Source organism: Amblyomma mixtum, chromosome 7 (genome assembly GCF_055824585.1).
Source record: "Amblyomma mixtum isolate Tamu chromosome 7, ASM5582458v1, whole genome shotgun sequence".
NCBI classification, from domain to species: Eukaryota; Metazoa; Arthropoda; class Arachnida; order Ixodida; family Ixodidae; genus Amblyomma; species Amblyomma mixtum.
In genome coordinates, this window is record NC_143018.1 from 118,179,644 (window position 1) to 118,203,775 (window position 24,132).

The 24,132-nt window shown below is 47.5% G+C and overlaps 1 protein-coding gene across 1 annotated transcript in view; it reads right to left on the bottom strand.

Annotated features, from left to right (window-relative positions):
• LOC149337312 (uncharacterized) overlaps positions 1 to 24,132 on the bottom strand; it is a 44,342-nt gene that overhangs the window by 15,561 nt on the left and 4,649 nt on the right. The window contains exons 4-7 of the mRNA XM_089554856.1: positions 21,702 to 22,013; positions 7,166 to 7,411; positions 2,805 to 2,978; positions 534 to 649 (exon numbers count right to left, since the gene is read on the bottom strand). Coding sequence (XP_089410982.1) covers positions 534 to 649; positions 2,805 to 2,978; positions 7,166 to 7,411; positions 21,702 to 22,013 — 848 coding nt within the window. The remainder of the gene's footprint in view (positions 1 to 533; positions 650 to 2,804; positions 2,979 to 7,165; positions 7,412 to 21,701; positions 22,014 to 24,132) is intronic.

Below are 24,132 nucleotides of genomic sequence, written 5' to 3' on the forward strand. Positions count from 1 at the left end.
ACACACTGCCCATTCAATATATAATTTTTTCGCCTAGAGACAAGATGATTGTAAGCACTGCTATGACTAAATTACAAGACTTGTGTCAAGCTTAATTCCAAGGAACGAACGATAAAATTTCTGTCAGGGCCAAAGGATGCGCAATGCTATAAACAGTGTCACTCCACAGGAGTCACTGCGCCCTTTGGAAACGTGCATGTGTCTACACATACTGCTTCGATGTCCGCCACCCCTCTCCTGAAGAAATAACAAGATTGTAGTCTCTGCCTAAGGCATAGCGTGTTGAAATGGTCTCAGCTGCTTGAACTTAAACCTCGATATCACCAGCCGACATTCCTCTTTTCGAATCGCCACAATGACTCCAACACTTTGAACTGAATTGAGTGGGTTCGACTTCCTCCGACATTGCGGCTTCTGTGTGCTCAACTCATTTTTAGACGAGAAGGTTCTTCCGCCTCTGAAATTATTATTCTCTTTAAAACCCAGGGTGCAGTAATTTATCGCCCCCGAATATATATGCGCGAGAGACTGACTTGTAGCTATTCCCGTCGGTGGTGTCGCGGCTAACAGCCTGGCGGGCGAGGGAGAGGGCGCCGAAACGGTAGGTCCTGGCCAGCAGGTGGAAGCAGGCTTGAAGGTCCTCGGCCACCTGCGTTTTTTTTTAAATGCAATCCATGAGACTACTTCGCAAGGGTGGTAGCTTCGTAGAGGAGGTGAAACAATGGAACTGATACGTTAAGCGGTTCACAGGCGCGCCACGAGCTGCAAGCGAAGCTACTGGGTTGAGCTTAGGTTTCAAGGTTGCGGATTCCGACGTGGCATTGGATTCATAAGCTTTGTGAGAACATAAAACACACCGGATTTCTTTCTGGGTCGTACAGTCTGGCATGTTTTCAATCAATAGCGCCCCAAATGTCTGGAAGGAGAGAAGAACTCTGCTCCTCGTCCCTCCGGAGCTGAGGAGATCCAGGGGGCTTTGAGAACCTTGCTGAATCAAGTTTTGAGGAAACCCAGTGGAATGTGCATTTTTAGTAAGTGCTGTACACAACTCTGAACAGCTGCTACGCACTGGAGGCAATTCGAACTGACTTACTAGAGTAAATTTATTCGAATAAAAAATCCGTACAAAAACTGCACGCACTGACGCTTATCTCTTGACGTGAGTTGTGGTCACTGCTGTGTGCATACTTGTGATTGCTGCACAGACATTCAGATCGCAGATCACAAACGAGTGCACAAAAACGAGGAGAGAGAGAGAGAGAAGAAGACAAGTGCTGGTGGTGTCTGCGCCTCTCTGGCCTCATTTGTGTGGCCTTGTGAGCACCAACTGATCCAACAGTCTGCGCTCTTCAGGAGTATTGATATTCCGAATACATGGACACTAGCGCACCAGTCATGGACAGCTACGCAGTTGTCCATTTCGTCCAACTTGCAGCAACTATGGACATGATATACAGGGTTTTGCGCCTCGATTCAGTATCTGCTGCGCTGGCGGCATCAAACGTTATGCGCTCCAGTGCACTCAATGTCTTTCAGAGGTAGTAGTCATCGCAACCAGTGCGAGTGCCCGCCACAGCTCGTGCACGTCACGCATATGTGGTGGTGGGCACCAGCAAAAGTTATGTCTGTGCGCTGTTCGAGGCTCAATCTACGAACGGTATATGGATTAAATAATTCAAGATAGATGCACGCAGCGTTCGCAGACTGCCATCGACATTCACAAACGAGAAACTCGGGTGTTACACAGAGCTGTGATGGAAATAATCTAAAATATGAGCTAGCCTTAAAAGTTGGCCGATCACTGAATAGCCAAAAGTTTCCCGGCATCCAGCATTTTCTCGTGCTCCCTCACAGGGCCGCATTCACAGTTATATCTAAGTATATCCAACTAAATCAGCTGGCTTGGAATGCCCAAGGCGTCACATTTGCTTTGCAAAATCGAATACGAATGTAAATGGGGATGTTCCAGAACGGCACTCTTGTTCTCGGCGGCCACGCACAATTACCGGAAATCGCGGCAAACAAGACGCTAAAGATGAAGCCGAGCATCAGACCAAAAATCTCGAAACTTTGCACATTTCTTTCGAATGCCATGCAGCAAAATAATTTACCGGCACTATGTACCTCCCAATGATAGTCGAACTGCACGGGATCAGAGAGGCCAGTTATCTGCGAATGGCACAGACTGACTGCCTATCGCCGCAGTGTCTCATGCTACGTGTTCTCATTGGTATGATAGCGGCTAAATTGTCATCGTTCATCCCATCGTTTTCTCTCTTCCAAGAAGTTGGCGATAACAGGGCTCCACACTTCATAGCGCTGTGCCTCGGACGGGCTGGAGTTTAAAACATAGGACGGAATTAACATACAAAAAGATTGCCAAATCATAAGAAAGGGACACCGTACATCGGTGCGAGCTGGGCCCAGAAAACAAAAAGCAGGAAAAGCGAAAAAATAAGTATGCAGAAATAGCAAGGTTTTTCAGATGGCCTTCCTGCTCTCTTATTATTGCCTCTTCTCGTGTCTCTCCTCTCGTGCTACGCTACTCGCAAAACAAATGTTTAGCTGTCAGTCAGTGCCGGTACCGTGTCCCTGTCTTCTGCGTTGAACCGTCAGGAGTGCGCGGCCTTGCCTAAAACCTATTAGCTAACTTCAGACAAAAGATGTTGTTTCCAGTCAGATTACTGCACTATCTTTTATAGTAAATATGTCAGGAAACTCCAAGTAAAATGGCTGTCAAAATTTTGCCCTTCATCGAAGAAACGTTACCGCAACGGTGGTTTCGGGATGAGCTGATCACGCACCTGCGGCACATGTTCTCCATGGCTGAGCGGCAAAAGCTCTTGCACTGTTCCACCTTGAGGCAGAGCGGGTGACAAGAAAGCGGCCAGGGAGAAGCCCACGTAGTTGAGCAGTGCCGACTCGTCGTGGTTGCCCAGCAACGCCGAAAGCTTCCCCAGCTGCTCAGTGTTGTCCACCTGCGGAGGACGCACTCTAATTATGAGCCCTTCATGATATTCTTTTTTTGGAGCGCCTACTCACTCTAAAGACGAATACGCCTATATGGGAGTAAAAATGGGGTAAGAGCACACATCGTTTTATAAAAAGACGGCGCTAGAGCACAGCTTGCTTTATTCTTCTTCCTAGCTGTTTAGAGCGTACAGTCTCCATATAATGCGGTTTAGGAGGCGCTGTTGTTCATTATCAATGGAAAACCGTTTTGTGAGGTGGTTCCGTTGGAATTTTTGCTATCAAAGACGAGGTTTCATGACCGTATTGAAAGCCTTCACTTGTCAGCGCCACATGGAATATCGGTTATTTGTGCGCGTTAGGGTTAGAGGCGAACTTGTTGTTTCACGAAGCCTACTTGAATGTGTGCAGGTGATGCGCCTTTGTGCGCTTTCTTCGTGTGCTTTGTTCTCAGTACACCCAAGACGGCTCCCTGAAGACACGGGTCACCCTGGTGAAGTGACCGTCCAGTACGGTCCCTTCAGTGCACTTGGTACAACACGACGGTCAAGAGACATCTAACTGTGCTGCTGAGTTTGACTGGTTAAGAAGAGCTGACTGCAAAATAGCACGGGGCTGACATACTAGCGCTATCGTTTTGCAACAAATGAAACCGCTGACATACTGATTTCCGTTATATAAGCCAGCAAGGCTCCAAATTGCAAGCCGCAAGCTGTGCTTTCGGAAGAAAACACGGAGCAACAAAAAATTGGTTCTGAAGTAGACAAACAAAACGAACGAAAAGTAAAAGGAGCAAAGACAGGAGGATACTTCGATAATAACACCATCATTATACTAGAGTATCACTTACACTACGCGTTTCAAGAATTCAAGCGCAACAAAGGCACTACACAGAAAGGAGAACGACGGGGCATGCGCTACTTGCAAAGATTAATTCACTTCAGAAACAGCTCCTTCAATAGCCTCGGGAAGAGCGTGGAAACAACGGGTAATTGCTCATGCGTGTCTTCTAGAAGCCGGCCAAACCAGGGACACAGGTGAATCAGCGGAAACTAAAACATATCCGAAAACTTACATTCTTTCTCATGCATAATCATCGAAGAGATGCTAACACATGCACTCCAACTCATTCCAATTTGGTGCGCCTATATGAGTTCACGCGTTATTGCGTCTTACTCTTGTTGGCAATGCTGGCTTCTGGAAGGCTTCGTACACATGTGTTATTTTCTTCTTTCCTGCAATACTTGAAGTGAAGCGGAAGATTTCAACCTGTTCCATTCCTCAGTGACAGTTTGTGCTCTCTCAAAAGATTATTCATGCAACGGCCTGCTTTACTGATGTAAATGTTTCCCTACAGCATTGGGATACTCTACACAACACCGGCCCCACACTCTGAAAGGGTTAGCATTTTTTTTTCACACATTTTATTATAGATTACCGAGGTAATCGAGAGGCACATTGTTGCGACTCTCCTGGGGGCAGAGAAAACGACGGGAATTTGATACTCACGGCAGCGTGCTTCAGATTAGCATCCACTTTATGGGTGCACGGAATTACCACAGGTCTGATTCTCTCTTCTGAGCATTCTGAGGAAAAGGGATCACTTTGCTGAGGAAAAGTGATCTCTTTTTCGGTAAAAGTGATGAAGATGAATTCTCAGAAAGAAAACCAGACCAGTAGTAATCCCGTACACTGATAAAGTGATATACAATCTTCGACATCGCGTAGCAGACGGGCGTCTAGAATTTCGCCTTCATCGAAATTCGACTACCACGGCCAGGATCGAACCCGCGTCTTTTGGGTCAGCATGCGAGCGTCCTAACCACTCAGCCACCGTGGCAGCTTTATGGAACCATGTACCAAGATGAGTACTAATAAACAGTAAAAGGTTAAAAAATTGTTTGGCTTATACTAAGTCCAAATTCCACGACATATTATCTTCTATAGGACGTCCGAGTTCGTTTAAAACAAATATTGATGAGTTCAGTAGAATTTCGGTTAAGCGCTTGCGCCTTAACATACAATGTACTTAGAACTGCGGACTTCCTCTTGGTCAACAGGATAGCTAAGCGGGCGAGTTGGTGATACATTATGCAAAAAACAGCGCGAACAAACGGGGACAAAAGGAAGAATACACAGGACCAAGCGCTGACTCTCAAGTAAAGTTTAATCACAGGAAACACGATCATAAAAGGAAACAGAAAACAAAAAAACACCAAAACCAGAAAGCACGTGCTACTAATTGATAACCAGATATGCAACCTCACAGTCACGCAGGAGCAGGAATGGTTTGCTGACACACAGTCTTGCTTTATTTGCCATATTATACACCTCGATGATTTCCCCGGTCAACTGGTCAGGGTGTTTGCACAAAATGTTGGTAAAATGCAAGGACGGAAAACAGGATTGACACTCTCGGCAATTATCAACTAGATTAGTGGAGCGATTAGATTCTAATGAATGGAGATGTTCTGCACGTCGTGTGTTAATACAACGTCCCGTTTGCCCAATGTATACCTGACCACAGGGCAGGGGGACTTTATAAACTGCCCCTTTGGAGCACGGCACAAATATTTTATCGTGCTTAACACCACAAGACGCTAGAGATTTCTTGGGATTGCGGTACTTATTTCCTACCTCTGAACAAACTTTATTCAGGTTGCATATCTGGATATCACTTAGTAGCACGTGCGTTCTGGTTTTGGTGTGTTTTGTTTTCTGATTCCTTTTATAAACGTGTTTCCTGTGATTAACATTTAGTTGAGAGTCAGCGCTTGTTCCTGTGTATTCTTCATTTCGTCCCCGTTTGTTTGCGCTGTTTTTTTTTGCATAATGTTCCTCTTTGTACCAGTGCAGATACGCACAGATTTGGTGATCCCAATCACGCCACATCGCGCGCCACCAAGCAAGAGTCACCAGAGTGGGACACACCACTTTCGCATGGGCAAATCATGTAGTGGAGCTGCTGAAAAGCCCTAGTTCCATGTTTCTGTTACTGTGCGGCACAAATGGTCCGATTATCGCCTTTACTTCCAAATGTCTTTTGCAACGCCTGCGCTATTTCTTCGTGCAAAGTCAGGACTAGGTTAACAAATAAGTTGACCTTAAAGCGAATCGTTTGTCGTGTTTAAAAACTGTGTAAATGCATGAAATCAAGTTCGGAAACAACTGAAGCGCGATAACTTCTCGAGTGTATTGTACAATGTAAACGTATGGATTCGGTATTGAGAAGAAATATATAATGATGGGGGGGGGGGGGGGGGGGGGGGCATTAGAAAGCGGCGCAATGCCGTATTATGTGATGCGTAAATGGTCGAAAAGCTGGGCCTACAAGTATTCGCTTACTGTACGTAGCATTTCAAAGATAAGCTTCCGAAAAAAAACAGGGTCAATCCCTTTCCAGCCGAAATCAAGGGACAAGTTTGAAATTCCATCGTCAGCGTGACAATATAGCGAATAGCTAGTGCCACAGCCATGAAACGTTCAAAGAACTTTTACACCGAAAACACTCAATTTGCGAGCCAATAGGGATTAGTGTAGGTTGTAAAGACTACAGTGATACCACTAAGTCAGTAGGAATGCACTAAAGCATCGATAAATGTTTTAAGTGCGGTATATTCGGTGTTTTTATCATGCAGATGTTATTCACGCCTAAGAAATATTTCAGAGCCTGGGCACGCTAGCAAAGCAGGCGCCCGTTATGAGTCTGGCGTTATGTTTAGGCTCAACAAATACAATTTTAGAAGTTGAAAGCTGTTATTTCAAGTAAAGCACCCAAACGTCCCCATGAAAACCATGACATTTGCTTCTGCAAGTACCTTGGGGAGGAAGCTTAATACAACTGAATAGGCGTTTATATATTGTATTCCTTTTCGGCGGACTCCGTGGGTCTGAACAGTGCTAGTAATTGCAGAAGTTCTTTTTTTCCTTTTCAGCATTTAGAACGACAAATGCCATCACAAAGAATATACCACAATTGCACCACCAAAAGGTGCACTTCGAAATATAGTCCAAAATGTATTTGCGCAAAACAGTTGTTGTCTATTAACGTTAGGCGCAGAACAATTGGTACCCAGGACAAGGGATGTTATTTCTTTGTTCGCGCGCAAAGAAAAACCCATGACTTAAAGAAATCTTGTTGCAATTATTCTTTTTATGGCTACTCCCAGCTATAGCACTGGCACTTTCCAAATACCTGCACAAGAACCCATGGTTTTCTGGTGATGTGCTTCTCCAAGGCGATGTCTCCCAGGAGGAGTTTAGTGTACGCCTCCCACGACCACTTGGCGGCGCTGAAGTCTTCGACCAGTTTGCGAACGCTCATGAGCGCCGCGGGGCCAGAGCCTGCCGACGAAACAGCGCCCTCTGGGAAATGTCCGAGGGGAGGTGTCAGGCTGTCCGTTTCAACGATAGCAGAGAGCTCCCGGTCGATGGCCATGACCTGGAATAGCGACCTGTCATGAATATTTGACTCGTTCCAGCTAGTATACAGGTTGCGCGAAAGCTGAACGATGCGGTGGGATAGACGGTGATAGCGTTGCTTCTATACCATTCGTCCAAGGAAGAAAGACACTTTATGACACGCGAATTCTTTCTGATGAGATATATTCGGCGTCCAAATAAGAATCAGTAATTCATTAATACCGATTAGATTGTTTCTGAAAGTGTTTGCAAGTGTTAGGTGTCCAAAGAAATGCTGAGCTTCGATATGAGACCAGATGTTTAGAAGGAAAGTCCTGCTGGGACTCTTGTTCCTCTATCATCAATTAAGCACAGCATTGTAAAATGTGACAGAAACCTGAGCTGAATGTACCGCGTGCTTTCATATTTCATAACCGGTTTAAGTGTGGCGGTGTATTTTATTTATAGTATGCTACAGTTATACCAAGAAAAGCGAAGAGCTTTTTGGTAACGTGCAATGTTAATCTATCGGGGAATCGAACAGGCAATATATCTTAATTTTAAACTGAGATCTAAGGCTTCTGTAAGGTTATTACAATCGGCTATCCAAATGCATTTCTTACCGGCCGCATAGGTAAAAAATTACCGTGATCGTGTAGACTGATGCTGCTGCTCAAGGCCCATCAGAGTTTTTTATGTACTTGAGCGCATTTTATGAAGAACATAGTTATAAAACTTTACCATTCATATCGCACTGTTGTACGCGGGAGGGGGGGGGGCGTGGTACAGTGAAGTTAATGCTTTTTCATAACTTCACCAGGGAACGTACGGGACACCAGGTGTCTCGTACTTTCGCTGGTGAAGTTATGTCTGATGTACACCAACTAGTCCACATGGGTACCTTGTTACAGTTCATGCTTTTGACTTCAATTGATTGAATATGCAGCGTAACAGTGCTAAGTACTTGTAACTCGACATGTCCGCACCAAACCGTGTGTAACTGCATGAAAATTTTGTTTCCGAATAATGACCACTACGGAATATATACACCCTCTGTTCTTTACCTGGCATATTTAGCACCTATCAATTTTAAAGGGATACAATTTATGTTGTATGTATGGATAGAAACAGCCTCCCAGGAAGATTGAGTGCGATTGGGGATGGGGGGTTCTGCCTTTGGGGAAGGACATTCCCAAAGGTAGTGGAAAAGTGTGGATCTGGGCACGCCACAGGTGGTACAATCAGGAGGAAAGGTGGGGTGAAAGCATGACAGACGTTAGGTTGAAATAAAGCAGCCTGTCTGTAATTGTCGCCCTGTGGCGTTGGATAAGGCCGACAAGGTACTGAGGGGTAGTGGCAATGGCATGCGGCTGATTTAGTAGAATGTCGTGATGTACTGATATTGTCACATAGTCGTAACTGCACTCCGGCGAGCACGAAAACAGCCAGAATGGCTTCTATATGAAACTCTTTATTTGGGCTGACTTGCACCCGCAAAGAACTGAATCACTCAGCGGCGGCGTAGCAACAAGTGTGCTCGGCATTCGTCGAACAGAATGCCGGCTGCTCTCGGCCATGCTCTTTTTAAAGCTGATAGCGAACTTTCGAGACAAAGCTTGGGAAGTTTCTAGATGCGATCAATCGAGATAAATATTGTTGCGGGAAAGAATATATTTACAAACATTTACAAATAGAAAAGAACAGCTGTGAGCGGCACCGAGAACACAGTCCGAACTTCGTTGTCGTCTTCTACTCTTCCCACTCGTGCCATCCCTCTTTGTCGTCGTCGTCGTCTACCCGCTTCAGGACCCCCGGTTGCTGAAACGCCGTCTCGGCGTTAGGGCGGCGACGTATGAGCGTCGTGATAAGGTTTAAGGCGACAGACGTGGACGATGTCGGTGGTGGCGCCAGAGGACGATGGCGAGGTTTCAAGGGGAGCAATTTCATAGTTCACGTCGGTAACACGGCGCACGACACGGTAAGGGCCACGGTAGTGCGAAAGGAGCTTCTCGGAGAGACCGACGCTGCGAGAGGGCGTCCAGAGAAAGACGAGTGATCCTGGGGTAAATTCGACGGCCTGGTGACGGCGGTCGTAGGCTGACTTCTGGCAAATTTGAGAGGCTTGGAGCCTACTACGTGCTATTTGGCGCGCCAGCGTGGCCTGGGAGATGGCGTCCCGAGCGTAAGTAGTGGTGGGGGCTGAAGAAGGCGGCATGAGTGTGTCCAAAGGCAAGGTGGGATGCCTACCAAACAAAAGGTAGAAAGCAGAATAGCCTGTTCTGTCATGAAGTGAAGCGTTATATGCAAATGTCGCATAAGGCAAGGCTGCGTCCCAATCTCGGTGGTCTGGCGATACGTACATGGCTAACATGTCGGTGAGCGTGCGGTTGAACCTTTCCGTAAGCCCATTGGTTTGTGGGTGGTAAGCTGTCGCGAGCTGGTGCTGCGTGTCACACGAACGAAGAATGTCGTGCACTACTCTGGATAGAAAATAACGACCGCGGTCGGTGAGCAGTTGACGAGGGGCGCCGTGGTGAAGGATGACGTCTTGCAGAAGAAAATCGGCGACATCGGTAGCGCAGCTGGACGGCAAAGCACGCGTGATGGCGTACCGAGTCGTATAATCAGTTGCGACAGCGATCCACTTGTTGCCGGAGAGGGACGTCGGAAAAGGGCCAAGAAGGTCGAGGCCAACACGGTGAAAAGGTTCCGGAGGTATGTCCATGGGTTGCAGAAGACCGGCAGGCAAAGTGGAGGGCCTTTTCCGACGTTGACACAGGTCGCAAGCGGCCACGTAACGCTTGACGGAACGATAGAGACCAGGCCAAATGAAGCGATGCCGCACCAGAGCGTACGTGCGGGACACGCCAAGGTGACCGGCTGTCGGCAGATCGTGCAGTTCTTCAAGGACAGAAGAGCGTAGACGTTGGGGTATCACGAGCAGGAGCGGAGGGCCGTCGGAGCGTAGGTTTCGGCGATACAAAATGCCGTTCTGTAGCACATAAACTACAGAGACGGAGATCGGTTTGCAGAACGGATGCCATCAAAGATAGGACGTAAATATGAGTCGTGGCGCTGATCGTTGGCAATATCGACAAGATCATAGATAGCTAAGAGGCAGGGCATTGTCTCAGCGTCCTCTAGGTCAGGTGGTTCCACAGGGTATCGGGATAAACAGTCAGCGTCCTGGTGATGGCGCCCTGACTTGTACACGACGGAGTATGAGTATTCTTGGAGGCGCAATGCCCAGCGACCAAGGCGACCGGTGGGATCTTTTAGTGAAGACAGCCAACAGAGAGCGTGGTGATCTGTGACAACAGCGAATGAACAGCCGAATAGGTAGGGTCTGAATTTAGCTGCTGCCCAGACAAGGGCGAGACACTCGCGCTCAGTAATGGTGTAGTTTTGCTCTGCGGCTGAAAGTAGGCGGCTGGCATAAGCGATGACTCGATCTTGATACTGTTGACGTTGGGCTAGGACGGCGCCGATGCCATATCCGGAGGCGTCGGTGCGAACCTCTGTGGGAGACGACGGGTCAAAATGTGCTAAGATGGGCGGAGTGGTCAGCAAAGGGACGAGGGATGAAAATGACTTCTCTTGAGCAGGGCCCCAGGTAAAGGGGGTGTCATTCTTCAGAAGATCGGTGAGGGGACGAGCGATGCCGGCGAAATCTTTGATAAAACGGCGAAAATACGAGCACAAGGCGACAAAGCTGCGCACATCTTTCGACGACCTTGGAAGAGGAAAGTCCTTCACAGCTTGAATTTTGATGGGATCTGGGCGTACACCAGAAGCGTCAACGAGGTGTCCGAGAATAGTGAGTTGGCGACGACCGAACTTGCATTTCGATGAGTTCAGCTGAAGTCCGGCGGTACGAAACACTGTCAGAATATTGGAGAGGCGCTCGAGGTGCGTGGCAAAAGTAGGCGAGAAAACCACAACATCGTCTAGGTAACAGAGGCAAGTGGACCATTTAAAGCCACGAAGAAGGGAGTCCATCATTCGTTCGAAGGTAGCCGGGGCGTTACAGAGGCCGAACGGCATGACTTTAAACTGGTATAAGCCATCAGGCGTCACGAAGGCGGTCTTCTCGCGGTCCTTTTCATCAACGGCAATTTGCCAGTACCGCGATCGAAGATCAATTGAAGAGAAATATTTGGCGCCGTGGAGGCAATCTAATGCATCATCGATCCTTGGGAGTGGATATACGTCTTTTTTTGTGATGCGGTTGAGGTGCCGATAATCAACGCAGAAGCGCCAGCTGCCGTCCTTCTTTTTCATCAGTACGACTGGTGAAGCCCAAGGACTTGACGAGGGCTCGATGATGTCTTTTGCGAGCATCTTGTCCACCTCTTGATTTATGACGGTGCGTTCGGCGCTGGACACTCGGTACGGACGTCTGCGGAGAGGAGCGGAATCACCGGTGTTTATGTGATGCGTCACCAAAGAGGTCCGAGCCAAAACACGGCTATCAAAGTCGAAGATGTCGCGGAAAGATGATAAGAGGCACCTAAGATCGCGAGCTTGCATCGGCGGTTGGTCAGAAGCGATCATGTCGGCGTAGTCGTCCGTTGGGTTCGCTGTTGATGGGGCCGCAGGCAACCGGCATTGCTGAGCGGAAAGTAAGCAGCTCTCCACCACTGATATCACACATTCGGCAGCAGGGCACAGCGTGGCGAGTGAGATGCCTTGCGGGAGCGGTTGGATGGATGAACCAAAGTTCAGGACCGGAAGGTACGCTCGGTTGGCCGACATTGTAAATACAATGTGTGGAAGCGCAATGCTGCGCGTCAGGGCGACGTCAAGTTCCGGAGTGACTACGTAGTGACCATCAGGTACAGGGGGAACAGATGAGAAATAAATGTAAGTTGCGGCTTGAGGCGGTAGACGGACAAAGTCGACAGCACAAAGACGGTGTATAACTGGGGACGGCGACTCAGCAGAAAGAGGAAGGTCAAGCTGAACAACATTAGTGGCGCAGTCAATGAGGGCTGAATGCTCAGACAGGAAATCGAGGCCAAGAATGACTTTATGAGGGCACTGATCCAGAACAGAGAACAGAACGGATGTATGGCGGCCGGATATAGTCACACGGGCTGTGCATAGTCCAACAACATGAGGCGTTCCGCCGTCGGCAACGCGGAGAACGGCTTTGGGTGCAGGGGTCAGTACTTTTTGGAGGCGGCGTCGTAGGGCTGAACTCATGACGGATACGTGCGCGCCTGTATCGATCAGGGCTCTCACAGGCACTCCATCGACATGAATGGCGAGCAAATTATGGTGCGCGCGAAGGGCTAATCGAGGATTTTGGGACTGGGGCTGTACTGCAGCATAACCTCCAGACACTGCAGCGTCTAGTTTTCCGCTTGCGAGCGTCCGTATGGGCCAGGAGAGGAGCGACGGCGTTGGGGCGAACGAGACTGTCGACGCAGGAGGGACGGGGAGCGGCTTGGGCGGGGAATCTGGCCGTCGACTGTGGCACTGTGCTGGGCTGGAGGGGGCGTGTAGTGGCTGGGCTGTTCGTCGTCGCGGTGGGAGCTGAGAGGACGGTATGTGCTGCGACGGGACCAATAATTTCGACAGTGGCGGGAGATGTGACCAATGCGGTGGCAATGGAAACAAATGGGCCTGTCGTCGGTTGTCCGCCAGTCGTTAGGATTTCGGCGCCGTGGAGTGAAGTACGAAGGTCGTCCAGGAGCAATCGCAGTGATTTCGGGTGGTGGTGAAGACCGTACGGGGCTGACGGGCTGGAAACCAAGGTTTGCAAGCTCTTGGCGGACGGCAGCTTGTACCAGAGAGATGGTAGGCAAGCGGTTGTCGCCATCATGTAGATGCAGGGGGGCAGGGGACATAGCTTCGAGCTCGCGTCGGATGATGCGGGTCACATTTTCTGGGGGCGCTGGAGTTTCCCGGTGTCGCAGGTCTTCACATGAAGAAGTCGCAGCCGTGTTGGGGAGGCGTGTGTACGGCTGGCTAATACGCCTGCTTTTGGCTTGCTCGAAGCATCGACATTCCTTAATAATTCCGTCGACTGTAGTGCAGTTCTTGTATACGAGCAAGCTGAAGGTATCGTCGGCGATACCCTTCAACACGTGGCCGACTTTGTCAGACTCGGGCATGTTGACGCCAACTTTGTGACAGAGGGCCAGCACATCTTGAATGTACGACACATAGGACTCCGTAGATGTTTGAGCTCGGGAGGCGAGGTCCTTCTTAGCGTCAAGCGTTCGGCCGAGCGGCCGTCCAAACAATTCGCGGAGTTTCTCTTTGCACACGTCCCAGCTGGTCAGATGGTCTTCGTGGGTCTTATACCAGACCCGGGCGGTGTCTTTTAGATAGAATATTACATTTGCGAGCATAAGGGTCGGATCCCAGCGGTTGTAGGTACTCACTCGCTCGTACATGTTGATCCAGACGTCGACGTCAGTGTTGTCGGTAGCAGAAAATGTCCCAGGGTCACGAGGGGGAGAAAGAACGAGTGATGTCATGGCCGGGGCTGAGGTTTGCTGGGAGGCGTCTTGGGTCATGATGAGGGAAGGCAACTGGCGGCCGCTGCGGAGCTCCGTCGTCGGTAGACGTAGGGGAAATCCGCACCTCCACCAAATATGTTGCGGGAAAGAATATATTTACAAATATTTACAAATAGAAAAGAACAGCTGTGAGCGGCACCGAGAACACAGTCCGAACTTCGTTGTCGTCTTCTACTCTTCCCACTCGTGCCATCCCTCTTTGTCGTCGTCGTCTACCCGCTTCAATATAGACGCGTCTTGCATCACAAACAGAGCGATAAATCGGCGTGCTGGCAGCTTTGAAGAATGAACAAACAAACACTACAAACATTCGCGGCATTATGTAGAAAGGACCGATGGAGCCTCATGCGCAGGGTTGGGTGCCTGATCGTCCGGGTCCCGGAGGAGAGTTCTCGGGCCAGCACATGAACGTGCTCATTACCGGGGATCGAGGCGTGCCCAGGGATCCACGACAGAGCAACCGTTCGGTAGAAAGATGTGGCTGTAGCAAGAATACGGTGTGTGGCCGCCGCCGCCACGCCATTTAGGTAATGACGGTATGCGGCATTGTAATCTGCAAATTACGGTTATGTGTTTGTCAATGGTGGAGTGTGCCGGCGCAAGCACGATGGCGACTCCTTCCGCCTCTGCAGGCGAATTTGTTCGGATAGTGGCGGCGGCCCCCACTGTGCCGTCTTCACAGGCTGCGACTGCCGTGAAAAATCCTATTTTTGAATTGTCTGCCGCGTCGACATAAAGGATATTGGAGCGGTTGCTGGATGTCTTCGTATAATAGCTTGCTTGAGCCTGCCGCCTACCCTGGTGGAGGCTTGTGCTCATACTGCGCGGTAGGGGCTTTCGATCTATGTGATCCTGTGTGCGCAGAGAGATCATGTAAGGTGTAGGACTTGTTGGGGTGGCAATGGGTGGATTGAGACGTAGCCGTCGCAGAAGGCGTTGTCCTGTCTCCGTGCGACTCAGGCGGAATAATTGGATAGTGCGTTGAACATCTATTAATTCGATCGCGGTATTGTGGGTACCGATGGCCAGGAGATTTTCATGCTAACCATCCGTGGAAGATGTAGGGCGGAGGTGTCAGCCGTGTGTATTGAGATATCTGCCTGTTGTGTTTGACGCTGAGTGCGTATGGGGTATGGGAGGTGGTATGTAATGCAGCTAATGATTTGAGCATTTGTCATATTGAGGGCCTCGCGCCCAGACAGCCCGCGTTCAGACAGCCCATGATTGCGTGCTGCCACATGCCTGATAAGTGCAGCGACCCGTTTGGTCTGTCTTTGCAGGAGCTGAAGGGCGGCGGTTGCATCGTGTGTGTTGTTAATGAGAGGGCCGAGAATCTTCACCCGAGGCACAATGGGCACTGGATTGCCGTACATGTGTAGTTCGATCTGGGGATCACTGGGGAGGGGCTTCAGTTGCAGGAGTTCAGATTTATTTGGAGAGCAACGGAGGCATGTGTTTGCTAAATGAGTGGTGGTGATGTCTATGGCAGATTGCAGGATATCCTGGGCTGTTCCAAGGGATCCTTCCGTTGTCCAGAGGGTTATATCATCTGCGTATATGGATATGTGGAGCCCTGGGATAGCAGCAAGGGCCTTTGCCAGTGGCACTAGGGCAATGTTAAAAAGTAATGATGATAGGACCACCCCTTGTGGGGTTGCCCGGTTAGGCAGTGGGACAGGCTGGGAGGCGATATCCCCAAGGTAGAATTCTGCCGTGCGTCCCTGAAGGATGGCCCGAATATATTAAGGCGGAAGCCTTTAATGCCTCATCGTTGTAAGCAGGAGTTGTCGACAGAAAATGTCACGCTTTTCAATTGGTCGAAATGCTCGTGACGTCACAGTGCGCGAATTTCAAATGGGGCCAATTGCACTTTGGCTAGTAACCATGCAACCAATCAAAGGGATCGTATAGTGATGCTCCAACTAAGTTGGACTGAGTTTAGTTAATTGCTTAATTAATCAATTAGCCTAATTAAGATAGAGGAGAATGAAGAGGTCGGAAGAAAGAGGTAAAGAAAAGAAAGACGCTCGCCGCAGCGACAACAGCGTCCGCGGAAGGAGACGCCGCTGAAAAAAAAAGATAAGTACGAAGCCGCGTTCGGTCCACCACCACGCACTTCCCCACTCAGTTCGACGTTGCTCGTTTCATATACGTTGTGTCGAACATCCTAGACAGTTCCAACAATTGACAGGTGAATGACAGAACACGATGGTTAGAAATATAATAATATAAATATGAAATAGCCTAATTAACCTTTCTAGTTAGACCGCATAAATCAATAAAACCGAGAACGAAATTGGTCGAGTTGGGGAATCGAACCAGGGTCTCCGGAGTGCGATACGAGCACGCTAGCTACTCCGTAATGCCAGCTGAATGATTTGGAATGAACAAAGGCGCGTCTAGCTAATACGGCGTCTTTCTTCACTCCCATCTTCCCCCTTTCCCTTACGGCGAGGTGCAGGTGTCCACCCAGATATGCGAGAGAGATACATTTCCTTTCCTCAAAAAATAAATTTACCGTCCAGCAAGGCGTACAGCCGAATTGGCGATGGCGTTCTGTGGACTCCCTGGCAGCGTTGCAAGACGCTGTCGCGTTCCACTCTTGCATGCGAAGCTTAACATGTTAACCACACATCAGTAACACACGCAGACAGCCAATGGACGCATCATTCGCTGGCAGCACTTGAATCATCATTCACAACCACATTCGTGACAGAATGCTGTACTAAGGCTTTCGCCTTGCACCACTTTAGTCGCCAAAGTGACTCCTAATTTTTGCCATATGCGGGTGCCGCAGCCCGTGGTGGCTAATGTCGTGAGGACATGGTCATGGATTATTGTGTCAAAAACCTTATGAATATCCAGGGCCAGTATGGCTTGCGTAGCGGCTGTAGGCGCTTAGTGCAAAAGAGGGACTCTTTAAGGGCGAGAAGTACGTCTTGCGCCGAGATGTTTGGGCGGAAGCCAAATTGAACGTTAGAGAGAAAGCCTGTTTTTTCTAGGAATGATCGCAGGCGATTGGGAACGACATGATCGAAGAGCTTGCCGACACAGCTCGTTAAGTAGATCGGGCGCAAATTTTGAAGGGTGACGGGTTTGCCCGGTTAGGGTATAAATCGCATGGCTGATGGGAGCGTCCCAGTGTACCAGTGGCTGTTGAAGAGCTCCGTGAGTTCCTGGAGGGAGACTTCTTCCAGATTGAGTAGTGGCTTGTACGTTATGCCATCCGGCCCCGGAGCCCTAGAGCGGCGAATACTAAACAGTGCTCGGCGCACTTCATTTAATGTGATGTCGGCATTAAATTCTGGGTTACCTGGAGGCAGATTGGGTGGATCTGCTGACTGAAGGGATGTGTGTATACAAATGTCATTTAGTTGGCCAATTACGTCGGTGCCCTTTTAGAGCTTATTTGTATTAGATGTTGTGTGTTTACTTGTTTCTGAGATTTAGTGGTTTTTGGATCTAAGGGAGCGCGTAGGAGGGACCACGTGCGTTTAGTGCTTAATGCACCCGTGAGGTCGTTACAAAAGGTTGCCCAGTTGGCCCGGGCTAGCTTGTTCGCGTATTCTTCTGCCTTACGAGTGAGAGCGGTTGTAGCATTTAGGTTGTCGTAATGCAAAAACGAACAGGGCTTGTCTGTAACAAAATACTGTGACTGGACGAGAGGGCCATGGCATCATCAGCACTACCAATTTTGAAAATATTACAATTGGAATGTTCGAGCGCCCTCCATTGCATTATCATATCAAATTATAGTAAGCCGGTCCACTAAGCAGTGTGAGACCACCCACTACTCCACTCTAATTTACGTTAATCCATCTACTACGCCACACTAATCCATCTTAATCCACCCAACCATTCTCACTAAAACATATTTATTCTTTTCCTGGGGTGGTCCACTTCGAAAAGGTTTGGGGTTCGTTCGGAATTTTTGAAAGCCATCTTCCAAATGCACTCGCATTTGCTTTAAGAATGTAGTTAAGGCCCCCAATTTTTAAACTACCACTGTGTACTGTACTGGCACCGCTTTTGTTCTGCAGCGGACGTTTGATACTAAGTCGCTAGCACAATGCGATTCTTAGTGGTTGTTGCAATCAACACTTTCAACACGAAAACATTCACGACGATGCCCGCCGCATCAAGAAAGATGGTGGGGTATTAAGGTAGTTAAACTGAGTAGACGTGCGAAAGCATATATTGAGCCTGGTAGGCTCATAGATTTGCTTTGATGGGTCATCGGCACGTCTACGGCGATGTTACTCAGGCCAAGCTCTGATTAAGGTTACGCAGATCTGATTTGTTCGCACCGCATATAGAAGATGATGAAGACAAAGATGTGCAATGCACAGAGCGAGTGTGCGTTGCAGTTTAACACGAGACGTATCGTGACCGGCTGCGGCAATAGCATAGGACAATCGTGGAGAGACCAATGAAACTGATCTGTTGACGGCGCCGCAGCTTCGAAACCCTTTCGCGGAAATTATTTATTCCTGCTCCTTCAAGGGCATGCAAGCCGCAAGTCTCTTTGTTGGGTTTCACCCCGTGAGGCAGTGCTCTCTCACAAATGTACTACTCTCCTAAACCCTCTGGTCACAGCTGAGCACTTGACGGCTTCAACTACTTTTTGCTTGGTAGAAGGAACAGCGTGTTTGCTCTCAAGGCGTTCATTCACTCCCACGTCCCAGAAACAAAAATTTCCACATTTCCAGGGGCGTATCGCTAGAATTCTGAGTATGTGGTCGTCCGTGTTGCGACGGCCGATGTGCTGATACCGCGCCCCCATTAAACAGAAGTCATGTGGCACTGCCATTGTCGCTTCAAAATGCACACACAGCTCTTCGAAGAGTTTGTATGTCCCGGTTTTTGTGACATGCTTTAATTTAGTACGTCGAATCAGCATGTCGTATGCGCTCCCTTTACATACTTTGTTTTTATTTTTGTTCTAGAATGTTGGGAACTGGCTTAGCTTTAAGCTGCGCTATAGCGGTGGGTAAGAAGTCTTATGCTCGTATTTTGGCAAACCATTCCCATTTTAGGCGAGCTCTGCCCCGTAGCCACAAAAATTCAGAGGACACTTTGGCTCTCTAAAGTGCTGCAAGGCGAAAGCGTTTCCTGACGCACTGTTTGTTTTCATTTAGTTTTATTTTTCATATATTTATTATTTTTTATTTTTGCTCCTTTTCTTATCTTTATTGTTTTTTATTTTCATGTCTGATTTTTTATTTGGCTTTTATTTTTTTATTTTCTTATTTTTATTTTTCCTTTTCCTGACTTATTCCTTTTATTTTATTTACGAAACCAATGCACTCATTAGATGCGCCTTTATTCATGCTCGAACCTTGAGCCTTCGTGGCGGAGTGGTAGCGTTTCCGCCTCAAATGCCAAAGGCCCTGGTTTGACTCCCACCCTCCGCGCAGTTTCTTTTTAAGCAGTGACGCCGAAGAGCGAACAAATCTGCCGACGCGTCTGTCAACACGGCTGCCGACGCGTCTGTCGACACCGCTACCGACGCGTCTGTCGACACCGCTGCCGACGCGTCTGTCGACACGGCTGCCGACGCACCTGCTAACGACACTATGAGGCATTAAAGGCTTTCGCCTTAATAAAATATAATGTAATGCAGACATCTTTTAACCGTGAAACACCCGAGGAATTCTCGTCGCATACGACCGCATCTCAGCAGTTTCTTCACTAGAACAGATGGCAGGGCCACAGCAGGGCTAGGAAAGCTATGGTAAGCCATGACTGTTATGAAACAATATCAAACATATTGAAGCTGGGGCGCCGGACGATGCTTTTTTGACCCAATTTTCTGATTGAAAGTTTGGCAACTACAATCGTTATCTGTCCCAGTGAGCGAGAGATGTGACGACAATGAACAAGAGTGTAGAGCATTCAGTGGAGCTTATGCAGTTAGGACGCCGATGTCATGCCCTGGAAACTAAACATTTAGTTGAGCATCGTCATTTCCATGGTAGATTGTCACATTTCAAGAAGCTTGGGTGGAAAGCTTGTAAAAGAACTTATGCGTGTAAAGCGACCTCTGAAGTTTGGAAAATAAGGCCTTTGTTAATTCCGTGAATATTTTTATTGCAGTAGAAGCGCTTGTTAGATGTTTACCAGCCACATTGGAGAAGCTTAGCGCCTAATATAAAGAAATGTGTCTAACAATAATATTTAATTATTTAAAAGAAAAAGCTCGTTTGTCCACTCGAGATAAGCGGAGGGTGAGGCATAACGTTCATTGGTGGCTCTTTGAAAGTTTCGAGTTTTGACAGATACGGGGAACGCCACAGAAAAATGCCGAGCAAAGAGCTCGAGGCCATTCAGCCCTTTTCATAGAGGCAAACGTCGGTAAAAAATAAAATACACTCAAACTTCATTCAATACGCAGAGGCATTCCTATCTGTAGAACAAAACAAGCCTTAAGGCGATTTTTTTAAACCTTTAAAGATTTTGATTTTAGAAACTAGGAGAGATACGTAGGCGCAGTCTGTTGGGCTCGACTGTACTGCAAGGCGGATTTTATGCATGCCTCATCTAGATCAATAAATTAGGCAGATAATTAACTTAAACTACCTAATCAACTTGTGTATTTCGATTCTGGGGGCAAGGCTATATTGAAAAATCGATTGCCATCAAAAAATTACCTACCCTCTTTAACTCTATCGAAACTCCAGGCATAATATATTCTGGCCTTATCACCTATCAAATTAAAATCCTTCCTACATTTAAACTTTTTTTAAACTTTTTTGCTGCAAAACAAAGGTCATAAGCTTTAACAATCTTGATTAATGTCATCATTTTGTGAACTTGTGTTTCAATAAGATGTAGTGTCTAAACCTCTGCTTCGCAGTATTTTATAATATTTTTGGTGGAATTTACATTCACCATTGTGAATTTATTTTAATGACGAGTGTGTATGTTCTGGAAAGTTGTCTAGTCAAAAAAGGAGGAAAATGGACAAAAAATAACAGTGTTGCCATCGCCATTGAGATGATGCGTGCATAGGTTCTGTGCTGTTGTTTGTAGAGCAGGTCGAGAGCTCCTCAAGCTGCTCCCATGGAGCTTTTTTCGTTGGCCTCGTCGATATATTGTATTAAAATGAAATACTTAAAACAAAATTGAACTGAATCGGAAACGCATAGGCATTCCGCAAAGGTTAACACTTGTGTACGGCATGCGTTTATTTCTCTTGCTTTCTAATTTTCTTTTCGTTGCCGTACTGTAGCGTTATATTAAGATGCTGAAACAAACTATGTTGCTGGGCGACTTGGTTGGTAATTCTGACAAAGGCAGAGCTGGCAGACACAAAAGGAGGACAAGGAAAGGCCACAATTGATCTGATTGTGAGCGCATTTTGTGCACTTCTTGTTCTTGAGGTTCGACCGCCAGGAATGCGTTTATCAGAATTAAAATGCTCGCTATATTTATTTTTTTTCGCTTAACAAACCACGACTTTGTGTGCGTATTAGGTACAGCCCTTGTCAAAAGTTTGGAGCCCAGGGGGATTGCTCCTGAGCCACACAGCGTGGTTCGTAATGCATCTCCAGCGCTCCAAATTTCCTCTGGGTAAGAAGATTTCAGGTTCAGCCTCCTTCAATGGGTAGGACTTAGACTTCAGGAGTCCCACTGCAAGGCTAAGAAGGCTAAGGAGTCCCACTGCAAGGCTAAGTTTAGGGCCCCCTGGGCCCTAAACTTTTGACAAGGATTGTACATTGTAGTGGAGCGACCGCAGAAACAAAGTGAAACGAAAAAGCCTGGCTGATTCCCGATCAAAAACTTATCGCAAAAACCTACCTGCTGTGCTTCGTCATCTATTTTCCGACCAGGCTTTTTGAGAAGCGCGAAGCCGGCCGCGATCTTCTGCAGCAGCGCCTCCTTGTCCACCCTTCCGACGGCGCCACGGAGGCGCAGAGATGGCGTCGACTCTGGCGGGTCGAGGAAGAGCACCACGGTGCCCTTACCCTGCCTACGGCGACGCGCGGTCGTCAGGGAGGGCCGGAAGAGGGCTCCGAGGCCCAGCTCACGGTCCAGCATCCCCACGACACGGGTCAGGTTGGGCAGGCTGGATGACAGCGTGCTGTTTGCGGATACGCTGTACGGGTAGCGCTGGGTGAAGAGGAACGAATTTCGTTTGTCTGGCGGTTTCTCTGGAGGGCTGGCAAGAAGGCGGCGCCGGCCTTCGTGTCAGCCTTCTTACTTGCTGGTTTAGTTTAGTTTATGGGGTTTAACGTCCCAAAGCGACTAAGTCTATGAGAGACGCCGTAGTGGAGGGCTCCGGGAATATCGACCACCTGGGGTTCTTTAACGTGCACTGACATCGCACAGCACACGGGCCTCTGGAATTTCTCCTCCAAAGAAATTCAACTGCCGCGGCCGGGATCGAACCCGCGTCTTTCGGGGCAGCAGCCGGGCACCATAACCACTGAGCAACCAAAGCGGCCTTCTTACTTGCAGTGCTAAACCGTTGCATCCCTTTCAGGCTCCCTTTTTCGTTGCGATTCAATTTATTTATTTATTTATTTATTTATTTATTTATTTATTTATTTATTTATTTATTTATTTATTTATTTATTTATTTATTTATTTATTTATTTATTTATTTATTTATTTATTTATTTATTTATTTATTTATACAGTACTGCTAGCCTCCAGGTGAGGCTTTAAGCAGGAGCCGGAGATAGGAAGAAAAAAACATAAATGACATGCGCAAAACAAATCAAGGTACAACAAGCTGCTTTCACAACCAATGAGATGCACTCAGGAGCAAAAATAGATGTTGAAAAGTTGCGTGCAAAAAACAGAAAGCAATCGCAAGAACGCGCCGTAATCGTCGGTTACAACTTGAGAGCATTCGTAAATGCTTCAGTAGAAGGGCATTCTACAATGCTGGCCGGAAGCCAGTTCCACCCACGGAGCGTATTCGGCAAAAAAGAGTGAGCGAAGGTTTGAGTGTGACAGAAAAAATCTTCTCTGCTGTTTTCTTCTATCATGCGATCGCGCGGTTTGTCGGTGTACAGGCTCTATATACTTGTGTTTTCGGGTACCTAGTTTTTCATGAAACAGCAAGTGCATGTATTTTAATCGATCATACTGACGCAGTTTTTTCCGTTTTTGTTTTCTTGGCATAAAAAGGTTCACTAGGTCCCAGGAAATGAAATTTAATAGTTTTAAAAAGGAAAACATATATGGTTGATTTCTTAGACAGGCATAAAAATTCATACCTTCAATGGTGGTTGGAAACAAGCATTCGGAAAATCAATACACTGGGGAATGTGACATCCTTCTGTGGTATTGAAGATGGGCAAGAAGCACAAATCCAGAAAAAAACTCATTAGCTCCGATGGAAAGATCTGTCACCAAGAAAATTGCGGGATATATGCTTTGTTGAATTGTTTTGACTAAAGATGACTAAAGAAAAAAATTCCCATTTGCCATTGTCGAGAATGGTTTATTCTGCTGAAAAGAAAAAAAGAACAATGCCAGCTAGAGCACACTGCGAAAAGCTTCGAGCTCGTATTGTTCACAATCAGTTGTGTGGAAAGCGTCCTAACTGGCCGATCAATTAACGCTTTTAATAGGGTGGTGACAGTTTATGACCGAAGGGGCTACCCTAGTCGACGAAGACTGACGAGGTAGTGGAGCCTCTCAGTGTACATCCCCAATTATTTAAAATGGAGGATCAATAAACCAAAACGTACAGGTGCACCACTTCATCCAATCCTTCCAATGCTTCACCTGCCCGTCGTTTCAGCACTTCTCAATTCTCTATTGTAACCCATTGCAACACGCACTCAGTAATCAGCGAGCTGTGGCGTAAATATCAATACAACGAACCTTTTTCTGTTAGAGCCGCCTTTCAAAAAAATAATTCAGGACAGGTTTCGTACAGTAAATAATATGTGCTTCGTACTCGTCTTTGTGAGTGGTACGAAATTATGTTGGATGATTCTAAAAACAGAATATAGTCGTTCACACATTGCCCAGTACCCCCAATTTTACTCAAAATGGGCGGTGGGACTAATCGCTCTATGCTTTGTACAATGTACGCTGTGCCTATTGTACTAAAAATTTTCCACCACAAGTATATTTGTTGAAAGTTTTCATGGCATGTCAGTTCAAGGCGTTGGATTGCCTAGCGCTCATCTCTCAAGATTTCTCTAACTATGCTAACATAAACACTCACCTCCAATTTTCTAAACATAGAATCCGACAACGATGGTTACAA